This window comes from Quercus robur, chromosome 5, assembly GCF_932294415.1.
Source record: "Quercus robur chromosome 5, dhQueRobu3.1, whole genome shotgun sequence".
NCBI lineage: Eukaryota > Viridiplantae > Streptophyta > Magnoliopsida > Fagales > Fagaceae > Quercus > Quercus robur.
This window is the reverse complement of record NC_065538.1, coordinates 85878721-85892902: the sequence shown is the minus strand read 5'-3', so window position 1 is coordinate 85892902 and position 14182 is coordinate 85878721. Positions and strand designations below refer to the sequence as shown.

At 36.2% G+C, this 14182-nt stretch overlaps 1 protein-coding gene across 1 annotated transcript; it reads right to left on the bottom strand.

The window, feature by feature from the left end:
* Positions 1-12377: 12377 nt before the first annotated feature.
* Positions 12378-13781, bottom strand: LOC126728887 (uncharacterized). Its single transcript, XM_050434643.1, has one exon. The coding sequence runs from the start codon at positions 13779-13781 to the stop codon at positions 12378-12380; it is 1404 nt and encodes a 467-aa protein (XP_050290600.1).
* Between the last annotated feature and the right edge of the window lie 401 nt (positions 13782-14182).

Here is a 14182-nt window from a genome sequence, read left to right as displayed (position 1 = left end):
GCCAAGTCCATTAAATTAACTAGTAAGCTACCTGTGTGATGTACGGATAATATTGTAATGTTTTATGTAAAATAGTTTTAGAGAATGTTGGAGATGTATTATAACATAATTATTATAGAACTTTATTAGTAATGAGTTCATCATAAAAGACAATAATTATAAATTGTACACATATATCCATTGGTAATGTGTCTTTCTCTTTCTCTTTAATTTTAAAACAAAATACACATCTCAAACACCCACAATCAATCTCATCATTTACGAAACCCACAAATCCATAACATCTGACCTTAACATCAAAATCGTAATTGCCGTTGTCACTCAATATAAAATGCAAGCCTCCTTTTCTTGGTTGTACCCAACTCATACAGGTCAGGATTAGATGAAACAACAATGTTAAAGCTAAATAGGTGTCGTCAAAAAATCAAAGGTAAATGACATCATTTTTTGGTTTGTATATATTTGACATGGGATGGTATGAAGAGCTATGGGTAGAAAATGGTGAATTAAAATGTAATGAGTTTTGTGTGTATGTATAAGGAACGAAAAGTCTTAAAACATTGAACCAAAGAATACAAAGAATTTTTTTTTTTTTTTGAAACATTGAACATGGAAAAGTCTTAACATCCTAGTCTTGATTGATATTGATTATGCCAACACACCGCCGTCCCTCCCCTTTGCACTAAAAGCGCATGCGAAGGGCCCATTATGATTCAGGAGTTGAATGACATTTGTTATCAACAATATTGATACACACTCAATATGGAAACGAATAAGGCAGATTAGGAAAATAAATCATATTTTTCTTAAAATATCATAGTAAAGGCTCAAGAGAATTGCAAGAATCAAAGTAAAAACCATCCAAAATCAAGGAATTTTAATGATTATACAATTAACTTGTTCACTCATCCATCAACCTTGCTTTTCCAATTACCCTGTCTAAAACTACATTTTATAGGCATTTGTTAAATTTAGTCAAAGGAACTCGAAAAATAGAACTTCAAAAACAAGTAATTTCTGTCAAGAGCATTACATATTTTCCCTTTTGATAGTTATAATAGAATAGTGGAGATTTGAACTCTAAATGTCTCCATTAGAGACGCTAAGAGGTGCCGATTGAGTTATAAGACTCTTAACCAAGGGCATTACATTTAGTTGCATAATACTGGTTTTCAAATTGATATGATAGTTTATTTGTAATATACAATATCACAATTCTTAGAAGATGTAGAATTACAAGAGGAGAAACGATTTAATATAATCCCATTTAAAATTCAACTCCCTCAAGACATTATTTTTGGGCTCAAAATGTCCCAATAAACATAGCGACCACACTCAAATATTAAATGGCATTAAATTAGGTTATACACTATCTTGGAAAATTTTATTACACCATTCAAAGAAACATATAATATAACATTTCCCAAACACGTCATATTTAATTGAGGATTTATTTAAGCATGTGGCTTTTGATAGCATGAAATAGATTATAAGTTAAGTGAATGTCATTAAAGTAATATGGATTTTATGTTATAGCCTTTATCTTTAGTAAAGCAGCTGTCTCCCAACTTGTAAGGGTTCAATTAGCATTCGCATGAACACCCCATTTTTCAATCAGCATTCGCATGCACCATTATTGAGATTGCACCAATTGAATCTTAAGCCACAGTGCTGAAAATGTGAAACACAACTCAGTTAATGAAGTAGACAAAGAGGAAAGTGGAAAAATAGGTTTCTAGTAAAACAAGTAGATGTGCGACTATGTAAAACATAATGTTATATGCACAAGTAAAACAAGAAATTATAAAGAGATGCTACATCCACAAAAAAAATTGCAATAATTTTACAAAAAATTCAAGGTGACAAGTTAATAATGGTTGTTACTGTTGGAAAAAAAAATGTCATTGGTAGGCCTAGATTAAAACTAATAATAAATTGTCATCCATAATTTGTTATGAATATATTGTGGACATAACATTACTAAATTGTAGGTTCTAGTTAGCTCAACTGGTAAAGTCTCTAATGGTTGAATAAAAAATTATTCAACCATGACAGCGCACATGCCCTTGCCAGTGATTGAGTGCCAGAGCTTTGGTTGATGCACCATGAAGCCCTTGTAAAGCATTCGCATTTGGAATGCTAAATGCCATACGTAAGATTTATTTAGCATTTTCCCTCAAAAACCTCTCACATCTGGAATTGCAAATGCTCAGAATTGTAAATTTTTTTACAATCTTGCTACAGTGCCATTCTACATGTAGAATGGCACTGTAGACTATTGGATCAGTTTTTTAATCTGATATATTCTTTCTCTCTCCTCTATGTCAAACTTCTCAACTCTCTCTCTCCGTCTTGCTTCTCTTCTCTCTCACTCTGGTTCTTTGGTTTGCTCTCTCTTATCCTCAAACACAAAACCCATTTTCTCAAACCCAAAATCCTGTGTAGTGGTGGCAGCGGCGGAGGTAAGCGTGGGTTTCCCTCTTTGTCTCCCTCTTCATCTTCCTCTCTCTTTCTCTGATCTCTCATCCCTTTCTTTCTCTCTATCTTCCCTTGAATCAACCCTCCATGGTGGAGATCTGGCGTGGGACTTATGGATCGGTGGTTGGGTTTCATCATCCCTGATGTGGGTTTCATTTTTGGAGGTATGGATTTCGTGGATCAATGGATGGGTTTCATTTTTGGTGGTGTGGGTGGCCGGATTTCTTTGTTCCTTGGTTTGGTGGTTGTGGTTTTTGTGGATTGGTGGTGGGTAATTTGATGGTGGTGTGGGTAGTGGGTTGATGGTGGTGGTTTTGGTTGTGTTGATGGTGGTGGTTGGATGAGAGTTTTAATTTTGGTTGGGTTGATGGTGGTGGTGATGGTGGTGGCTTGAGTTGGATTGGGTTTGGCTTGGTGGTGGTGGCGGCTTGATGGTGGTGGTAGTGGGTAATTTATTAGGTAATATAAATTATATTATTTTATTGTGTAAAAATATTATTTTAATGAGTAGAATAGGAAAATAAAAGTTGAGGATGTTGAGAATGTTGTAAAATGGTATGGTATAATTGATAAAATAGCTTTTTGGGATAGTAAAATAAGATGGGATAGCATTTCCTGATGCGAATGCTCTAAGTAGTTCCCGCTCCATGCCCTCATGCCATATCTCTCTCTCTCTCTCTCTGAGCGAAGGTACAGTCGAAAATGGTAGTCTATAGCTGAAAATACCTGAAATAAAAACAACCAAAAAAAGAAACCGACACACACTGACAGCCCAAGAAGAAAATCGAGCAAACATACTACATAAGTCCAACCTTCGGTAACAGATTTCATATTCGGCCCAATCTCATCCTTCAGAAATTGGGTGCATTTATGATTCAAAGTGAGAATTGGGTCCAATTGAGGCTTCTCTTTTATCTTATTCATCTTAATGTTTTTTTTTTTTTTTTTTTTGAAAGCATTTTTTGAAAAATGAATCTTTCTTGATTTCTATTTGGTTGCAATGTATAATAAAAAAAAAAAAAAAATTGTTATTTGACATTAACTTTTTTTACTTTCAAATAAGTATATGACCAAAACTTTCATTCGTGAAAATAAACCTTGATTAAGAAATAAAATTTAATTTATTTGTGGTAGTTTGTTGAATATGTAACATTCTAGAAAATGGTTTCTACCCAAGATGTTGGTAAGAATTTTCGAATTTAAGATCTCATGGATATCACGAGGTCATAGAAACCATTAAATCAATCCCTTAGGGTTAAATGGTTTTTGCTTTTGAATATTGGAAATTGTTTTCTGCTTTTGTTGTACTTATTTTTATTCAACTACAAAAATTACAAATAATAAAGCTAAAAAAAAAAAGCTTAATCAACCTATTTTACCAAAACAAATAATTTGGCTCTTTGAAGAGTTTTAAACAAAAAATTTTAGTGGTAAAGCGGTAAGGCTGCCCCCTTCTAACTCTAAGTCTTGGCGCCGTCCCTTCTTCACATGTTGTTCTTCTGATGTTAATGCGTATATGCATATAACCTTGATTGATCTTAGGATGCTATGAATTCCAATCTTAAGCATGTTTTTATTTAATTCTTATCACTTCTCACACACAAGCACCTTGATTTAAATTTAAATCCAAATAAAATGCTCATATGATAGAATTAGGTTTTGTCACAATGCACACAATCACATTTAACTATTTCAATTCCAATCAAGATCACATAACAAGTTTATTTTCAATCTTGATATGAAATAGACATGCGTTCTGTATGGATGATGTGACATGACCACTGGCTACCAGAACCGCTGACTGACTTAGAGCATTCACAGCAGTGGAGCTAAAAATTTAGCTTTTTAGCTCCACCAAAAGTTACTTTATCTATTTTAGCTACGTACATGTTACAGCAGTGGATCTATTTTAGCTTTTAACATAATAAAATAATATATCCATTACAATAAAATAATATATCCACTACAATAAAATAATATATCCACTACAATAAACAAAAATCACAACCACCTTCAACTGACACCGTTACCGCCACTGCCGCCGCCACTACCGCCACCACCACCACCACTGCCGCTGCCGCCGCCGCCACCGCCACCACCACCGCTGCCGCCACGCGACTCCATAAAATTAGGAAAAAAAAAAATATAAATTTCTCTGCGCACAGAAAATTCTCAAACTAACATTTATATCAAAACTTGACATGTACCTTAATCTCATTAAAATGACCACAAGAAATCCTTTGTGTGCTTCTCTTTGTGGTTTTGTGCAACAAAACAAATTACAGAGACAACAAAAAATGTAAACTTCGCTGCACAAATTACAGAGAATACAAGTACTTCTATTATAAGTAAACTACACAACAAATTCCTGCAAATAGAAAATTCCCAATACATTCCAATACAAATACAATCTGTCCATTCAGATGTTATACCCAGCAAAAACAGCAAAAAAATCCCATAGTGCCAAATCAAAAATCACATTCCTCACACAGTTCAACATCCTTGCAAACAATCCAAAATAGTGCCAACTGCCAACATGCCATATCACATAGCTATATTTTTCACATAACACCAAGTTTAGCCGACAACACACCATTTTTCACCACAAAATAACACCATGACACAAAACCAGAAAAATTAAGCCAAAACAACGAACACCCGAATGAAAAAATTCACCGATTCATCAAAAAAAAAAAAAAATTCACTCACCCGACAACAAACCATTTTTCACCACAAAATAACACCATAAATGATGATACAAACCCAGAAAAATTAAGCCAAAACAACGAACACCCAAATGAAAAAATTCACTAATTCATCAAAAAAAAAAAAAAATGAAAAAATTCACTAACCCGACAACACAGCATTTTTCACCACAAAATAACACCAAAAATGATGACACAAACCCAGAAAAATTAAGCCAAAACAACGAACACCCAAATGAAAAAATTCACTAATTCATCAAAAAAAAAAAAAAAAAAAATGAAAAAATTCACTGACCTGAAGTGGATTGGCTGGGACGGCGAGGTCTGAGGCGGTCTGAGAGAGATGGGCGGCTGGGACGGCGAGGTCTGAGGTGATCGGCGGCTGGGACGGCGGTGGGTCGAGCTTCGGCTGGGACGGCGGTGGGTAGAGCCTCGGCTGGGACGGCGTCGGTCAACTTGAGAGATGGTGAGATGGTGAGAGTGAATCGGATCCGGCGCCAGTCAGCTTGAGAGATGGTGAGACGGTGAGACGGTGAGAGTGAACTGGGGAGTTTCAGAGAGGTGAGATGGAGAGGTGGGAGCTTGAGAGTGATGAGAGAGAGGGCGCTGAGATGAATAAAAGAATGAGGAAAAATAAACAACCAAACGTTATTTTAATCGGGGTGCTGAATAAAGAATGATTATTTTTTTAGATGATTGCTACAGTGCACATCTATAGATAGATGTGCACTGTAGCGATTCATCTAAAAATTATTGCTTTACCTCCTCTGCTGCGTGGCCTATTTTGGTATTTTTGTGGAGCTAAAATAGCATTATAGCTATTTAGCTCCACTGCTACAAATGCTCTAAAGAGGACCTCTTGGATATCAGATTTGAACTCCATAGCTGCAACAGTGGGATTAAGACAGTGGTTTTAAGCTTTGCTCTCATCAATTTGGAAGAACCCAAAGAATAGGTCTTTCTGAACTCATAGGTACACCAAGATAGAGTCTAAGATTTTCTCTCTGTATAGTTTAGAGTTTCAGCCTCTACAGTCACTAAGGAATTCATGCATATGTGAGTCTTCGTATAGTAGTAGACTACGTAGGGTAGAAACAGCACAATACCAACTTCAATTAAATCACATCTGAAAACAGAGTTACCACTTTAAGTTTAATCTAAAGGTGTTCCAAGCCCTTGGGAATGTCAATGTTGCTGGAAAAAAGCTATGTTGTTAACCAGATAGGTGGTACCTCACGCTCTTGGTGCCACACTTCATGCTGTTGCTTTGCTTCTTAAGATTAGTACTGATTGGGACTGGTTCCTCAAATTAATTGATTCAGATTTCAGACTACGACTCAGGATTTTATATAGCAAACACGGTCAAAATGGACAAGTACCACTATTTGGCAAAATATGTAGGGATCTACTACTGTTTGCGAAATTAATTAGGGATCTATCATTTTTTTAAAACTTGAGTTTGTGAAACTCGAGTTTGCTTTGTAACTCAAGCTCCATGAAAAGTAGCCACCTTTTTATGTAACTCGAGTTCCATAAAAAAATAGCATGACAAACTTGTTGGTTATTTTTTAAAAAACTTGAGTTCTTGAAACTCGAGTTACACGACAAACTCAAGTTTCACAAACTCGAATTCCAAAAGAGTGGTACATCTATATATTTTTTCAAAACCGTGATAAATCCTTACATATTTTGTCAAATAATGGTATTTGGCCATTTTGGCCTAGCAAACACTTCCTTTCAACTTTTTTTCATTTTCTATGGCCTGAGTGCATACTTCAAATTCATGCTTCCATTATTCTTGATTTTGTATTTTGACACTAAATCAAGTCAAATTTTCCTTTGGACTATTTTTCTATCGAATCATTTTTTTTTTCATAAACATTATGACACTCGTACACCATTATCATAGAATTATATTCCGCTGAACTATCACCTTCAAATTTTATTTTATTTGGCTTACTGTTTGTAGATACACCATGGAAAGCATATGTATTTAACAGTATCTCTAATTACTTTTCACTGGTCATCATTCTTATCTAAATTTTGGAATGTTTCTCCGAAAACACTTCGCAGTGTTTGGGTGCTTGTCTTGCTTGGGATTTGCATTTTTATTATGTTTATCCATGCATTAATCAATTGGCTAATCGAATAATTGAACCTAATTGTGCAATTAACATAAAATTAGTAACTGGCCGTAATTGGGATTTGGCAAGTCTAAAATGAAGTTTTTGTGTGTACAATGACCTAGGTTCAATGTTAAATAAATTAGACCAAGTTAACTAATCATATCTTAAAATCATGATAATTGGTGGCAATTAAGTCCATTAAATTCACACCACCATCCCTTCCCTTTGCACAAGAAGCTCATCCCATGGATGCATCATGCCATCATATCATTTAGGAGTTAGACTGAAATATGTTATTAACAATATTGATACTCAGTCAATATGAAAAAATAATTAGGATAATAAATCAAAATTTTTCCTAAAATATCATAGTGAAAGGCTCAGGAGCAATGCAAGAATCAAAGTAAATCATTAAAATAAAGGATTTTTTTTTAAAATTTTTTTTTTATAATTTAAACATAACTGGATTAATGTTTCATCAACCTTGCTTCTTCACTTACCCAGTCAAAAACTATATGTCCTATGCTTTTTGTTAAATTTAGTCTAAATAATTGGCAACATAAAATTTCAAAAAAAAAAGGATGTAACTTCTGTCATTGGCAATACATTTAGTAGTGCAATAGTGGTTTAAAATTGATATAATAACTAGTTGTTTTTTTTTTTTTTTTGAGAGAGTTTTAACCTATGGCGTCCGCTCCTGATAATAGCTCTTTATTATCAGACCAAGACACCAATCAGTTTTTGGTGTAGGCGGGGATTGAACCCCAGATCTCTTATACAACCATCAGAGACTTTACCAGTTGAGCTAACTGGAACCCACATATAATAACTAGTTGTTAATATACCATATCTCCTAAAATGCCTCCAATAAACATAGCTTTAAGTCTCAATATAAAGGTTTAAAATTAGGTCATACAGTATCTTAGAATAATATTATTACACAAAGCAACGTAATTTAAAACAAGAGATATATAAAAACTTCCGTATAGCAAGTCTAGCTCTTGCACCAATTTTGAGATCACAACGTTTGAATCTAAAGCCACAGTCCGCTGAAATTCTTAAACACAACTCAGTAAATGAAGTGGATAAAGCTAAACATGGAGGATATGTTTCTTTTTCTTCTTTTTTTGAGAAACCCCTATGAAGTGGGGGAAGTGTTTCTAGTAAAACTAATAGGATTTATTGTAAAAATATTATGGATATAACACTGTCAATTATAGCTAAATATATGTGTAGTACAACTAGACATGCTTATCAAATGGACAACGTCATCAATAATCTAGAATCAAGGAGAATTGTCACTCAAGAATTCAACTTTTAGAATAATATAGAATTTTTAATATAATAATAGCCAGACCTCTTGTGTACGTTTTCTTTATTTTTTAATATAATTTCTATCTTTTTCTCCCAAAAAAAAAAGAATAATAGAATTTTTTTTATTTTTTATTTCCTAGCAAGGTGAGTTGTAAGATACTAAGGGAATTTTTGGAAGTATATATTCAATGCATACAATTCGCATACTCATGCCAAAAAAAAATAAAATAAATAAAATAATTCTTACTTACTAATCAAGTCCTACATATTTTGAAATCCAACAATAAACTTCTATACTTTGTAGTCATATATGAAATTGTTAATTTTTTTATTAATCTAATAATAGATTTGCACGTGTGAAACATGAGACTAGGTAAAGCCACAAATTAAAGGGTATTATCATACGTATTTTACAATATTATTACACATGTCTTCTTCCCCTTTTTCAAAATTTTGGTTTCATATACTTGCTCAACAAGTAAATTAACTTCGGGTTAGTTTATTGTTAATCTAAAATTAGTTAAAGATTTTCTAATATACAAACTGGATAATGCTAAGGACATAGGCAATTAGAGCACTAATATTGGGGGTGTAAAAAATCTCTCAATTGCTATTTTAGCAACCAACAAACTAAGATCCACTCACATCCGGGGTGGGTCTCTATTTAAGGAACTAAAATATATATATATATATATATATATATATATTACTTTAATGAGGAGAGAGAGAGAGAGAGAGAGAGAGATAGAAGAGAAGAGAGAGAAATCAAATTTTTTATATTATCTGTTAGTATAATTTATATTATTTTAATTAGTTGTATATAAAAATAAAAACTAAAATATTAAATAAGTTATAAATAAAATGATAAAATAAATAAAATAAATTTTAAGGAGGTAAAATATACATTTTTTGACATCTCCGAATTCTAGTGCTTACCCACTCAAATTCATAATATGCTTAACTGTCATCTCGTGAACCTGAATTTATTTTTTTTTTTTTGGTATACTGGATATTGCATTCAACAAAGACTAAAGAACATCAGATACAGGACAAAGCCTGATCTTAGATAACTCATACAAGTCTGCCATGTAAGCATCAAGGATAGAAGGGGGGGGGGGGGGATAACTGAAATACAAAAAATTAGAAGATAAAGAGCATCCTATTCTAGCAAGGCCATCCGCACAGCAGTTACCTTCCCTATAGCAGTGAATCACCTTCACTTGAGGAATTTGGGATATCAATGCTCTACAATCAGCCACAATAGCATAGTTAGTAGCATTCAGGCTTCCAGAATTGTTCATCAAATCAGAAATAACTTTAGCATCCAATTCCACTTCAAGAGCATTAATATGCATCTGTTGGCACATTTGTAACCCGTCCCTAAGAGCCCAAAGTTCAGCAAGAAAACTGGTAGTATTCCCTATATTCCTCGCAAAAGCTTCAACCCAAATACCAGCATCATTACGGATAATTCCTCCTCCACCCGCTGCCCCAGGATTGCCTAAAGAAGCGCCATCCGTATTCAATTTGAACCAACCTCTACCTAGTCTCTCCCAATGGATGAGTCTTTCAACTCTTGGATTCTTAGAAGAAGATGTTTTTGCACAGAAAGTAAATTCAGCTGCTCTTTGAATAATCTCCTTGTGAATGGACAAGCTCGGGGGAGTGTTCTTAAAGACCACCCTGTTGCGATGATTCCACAAGATCCAAACGCCAAAGGAGAAAAGAATGCTCCAAGGAATTTGAAGATAGCTGGAAGGTTTGATCTGCTTGCAATTTTCCTCCAACCAATCATAGAGATCTGAAGAATAAAAATCAGGCCCAAGATCACCCATTCCCAGATTCTGCCAGCAAGTAGAAGCCACATGACAGTCCCTTAGCAGGTGGATGATGGTTTCTGGATGTTGGGAGCATATCGGGCAAGCAATGTTCACTTGAATACCCCTTGTAGCAAGACGTTCCCGAGTTGCTAAACTATTATGGCAGCATATCCAAAGAAAGAACTGAATCCTTGGTAAAACCGGGATTTTCCAAATCCATTTGCCATTAAAGCAAAGTTGGCCTTCCTTATTCGCTATGCTATAAGCACTATTTAAGTTAAAATCCCCATTGGGTGAAGTTGCCCAAATTAATTTATCTTCGTCATTAACAATACACGCTCGAGGCATAGCTTGAATCTCCCTACACACATTGGCAGGTAACACCATAGAAATCTTTCCCCAATCCCAACCATTTATAGTAGCCATGTCCTTGACTTTAAGGTCATCTTCTCCCCTTATGAGAGGACTATGCATCAAAGATCGAAGAGATTCATGAGATGTCCAACTGTCATGCCACACACTAAGATTGCTGTCTCTGCCTAAACTCCATCTTGTTCCTTTTTGAAAGGTATCCATACCCTTCTTCAAAGCTTTCCAAGTCCGAGAGCTTGGAAGGGAGTTTTCCTTGTTGGACGAGATCCTTCTCGGGTTAAGATACTTCTTTCTCATCACTTGGGCCCACAAAGCATCTTTTTCAGAATGTAGTCTCCAGTTCAACTTGGAAAGATAAGCAAGATTCCTTCCTTTGGCAGATTGGAGACCAAGACTGCCTTTAGTAATTGGTTGAGTAATTTTCCCCCAACCTACCCAATGCATCTTCCTTTTAACATCGCTCGATCCCCACAAAAAATTCTTATTTAATCTATCCAGATTGTCTAGAATTCTATTGGGCAAATATGTGGTTTGCATCACATAGGAGGGAATAGCACTAGTGGAAGCTTGAATAAGAACTCTCCGACCGGCAAAGGATAAAAGATTTGCCTTCCAACCAGCAAGTTTTTGGCTAACTTTATCCAAAACAAAATTCAGATCCTGATTAGAAGACCCAGCATGCCTTATGGGAAAACCCAAATAGGACCCCAGATTATTGGTAGGTTGAAATCCAAGAACCTCACAATATTCTGTTCTAAGATCTTCATTGATGTTAGGAGAGAAAAAAACCTTGGACTTAGAGGGGTTGATCTTTTGCCCAGAGATCAAACAAAATTCATCAAGGGCTTCCTTCACAGCTAAACAATTCTGAGGGTCCACCTTCGCAAAAAGGAGAAGATCATTTGCGAAAAAAAGGTGGGAGAAGGCCGGACCACTAGTAGAAGCTTTAACTGGACACCAAAGCTTGTTGGAGCACTTATCCTCTATAATTCTGCCTAGAACTTCCATGCACAAGATAAAGAGATATGGAGACAAAGGATCTCCTTGGCGAATGCCCCTAGAAGGGAGGAAAGGATCTAGAACACCGCCATTAAACAAAACCGAAGTAGCGGCAGAAGATACACAGCTCATTATTAGCTGAATGAGATCAGGAGGAAAATTTGTTGCATAGAGAACCTCACGGATGAAGGACCATTCTAGCCTATCATAGGCTTTTTCCAAGTCGATTTTGACTACCATGTACCCAACTTTGCCTTTTTTCCTGCTGATGGTGTGAATAAGCTCTTAGGCAATGATAGCATTATCCACTCCCTTCCTTCCAGGCACAAATGCTGATTGGAAAGGAGAGACCAATTTATCCAACAGAGGTCTAATTCTAGCCACAATGATCTTGGTAATGACCTTGTAGATCGTGTTGCAAAGGCTGATAGGTCTGAAGCTCCCAATGGATTCTGGCCCTTTAATCTTAGGGATTAAGGCAATGTGGGTTTGGTTAAGAGTCAAGGGAATAGTTCTCTCCCTAAAAATATTCTTAATTTCTTCAGTCACCGATCTGCCAACAACTAGCCAAAATCTCTGATAAAACCCAACGTGCAAACCATCGGGACCTGGGGATTTAAAGCCTTCAAAGACCAAACAACATGCTTGATTTCTTCATCCTTCACAGGGAGATTGATGAGGTGTGACTCATCATCTGAAAGCTGAGGACAAGCGGAATCATTGAGAGTAGCAGCAATTGGGGAAGATGAAAAATCAGTAGTAAAAAGATTCAAGAAACTATTCCTGACAAATTCCATGACAGTAGGAAGATCATTTATCCACTTTCCTTGGGAATCTTTGAGATTGAGAATCTTATTGTGCTTTCTTCTAATGAGAGTAGACACATGATAGAAGGACGTATTCCGGTCACCTTGAATCATCCAGTTAATGCGGGATTTAAGAGCCCACAACTCTTCCTCTTGGTTAAGAATGTTCGAAAGGTCCATCTGAAGCTGCTTTTCCAGATTAATGAGAAATCCGGAAGGCCTTTCTGCCATAACTCTCTGAATACCGCCAAGACGAGCAAGAACTCTCTTCTTTTTGGCAAAGATATTACCAAAATGAACCCGGTTCCATTCTACTGCATTTGTAGTAAATTTTTTAATTGCGTCATAAAGACCAGGATTGTTAGACCAAGCTTCTCGAACCACATTAGGAAAAGAATCATCTGCCAGCCAAAAACTTTGGAATCTGAAAGGCCTGTTGAGTCTAAGATTAAGATTTGGTTGAATTTCCATTAGGACAGGGCAATGATCAGACGAGCATCTAGGCAGGTGGGTTACTTGAGCTTCTGGATAAAGAAGGCACCACTGAGGATTAGCAAAGTATCTATCCAACCTTTCTTGGATGAAGGTACCAATATCATGCTTATTTGTCCAAGTGAATCTAGGGCCGTTAAAGCCAAGGTCTGCCATATTACAAGAATCAAGGCACTCTTTGAAGAGGTTAGCCCTGTATAAGCTAATCGGCCTACCGCCAAGTTTCTCATCATTGGAAAGCAACTCATTAAAATCACCAGCAATAATCCAAGGTAAATTATGTGAATTAGCAACAGTATTTAAATTATTCCAAAGCATGCATCTTTCTCTATGTCTTGGGCTAGCGTAGATAGCAGTGAAAATCCAATTAAGGGAAGAGGAGTTTACCTTCACCAGAGTGTGGATCTCCTGCTCCGTGCTAGCAAGGTAAGTGACTTCAACTCTATCCGGGTCCCAAAGAAACCAGAGCCTGCCAGCAAAACCAATTGAATCAATGTGGATCGCCCATTGGAAAGGCAGCTTGTCCGTAATTACTTTTGCCCTCTCACTACCAATGCGAGTCTCCATTACAACAAAAATAGCTGGATCATGGTTAGCAACCAAATCACGAAAGTTTGCTTGAAAGGAAGGCTTGAGAGCCCCTCTGTAGTTCCAAATAATAATGTTCATCATTAAGGAAAAAATTTGGAGATGGGACAATCCTCAGAAGGGACTAGAAGCCTTTCCTCCTCCCTCAAACTCCATGCTATCTGGTGCGGCATCTCCCTGGCGAAGCCTTTCCTTGGTATCAGTAAAACTCCCATCCCCATCTCCCTTGAATGCAAGAGGAGATTGAGCACGGTTGTGTAAAGAAACGCCTGAAACAACTTCACGACACTCTAATTCCCCATCACTGAGATCGATATCAAGAGAAATACCATCAATCTCCTTACCACTAGATATGGTTTCGGGGCGAATTCGCATAAGACTAGCACCAGTGATGGCTGCAACACACTCTTCCATGCTACAACTTTGATTACAGTCCTTTCCTGACTGATCGTTTTGAGAATCCACCAAGACTGCCTTAGAGC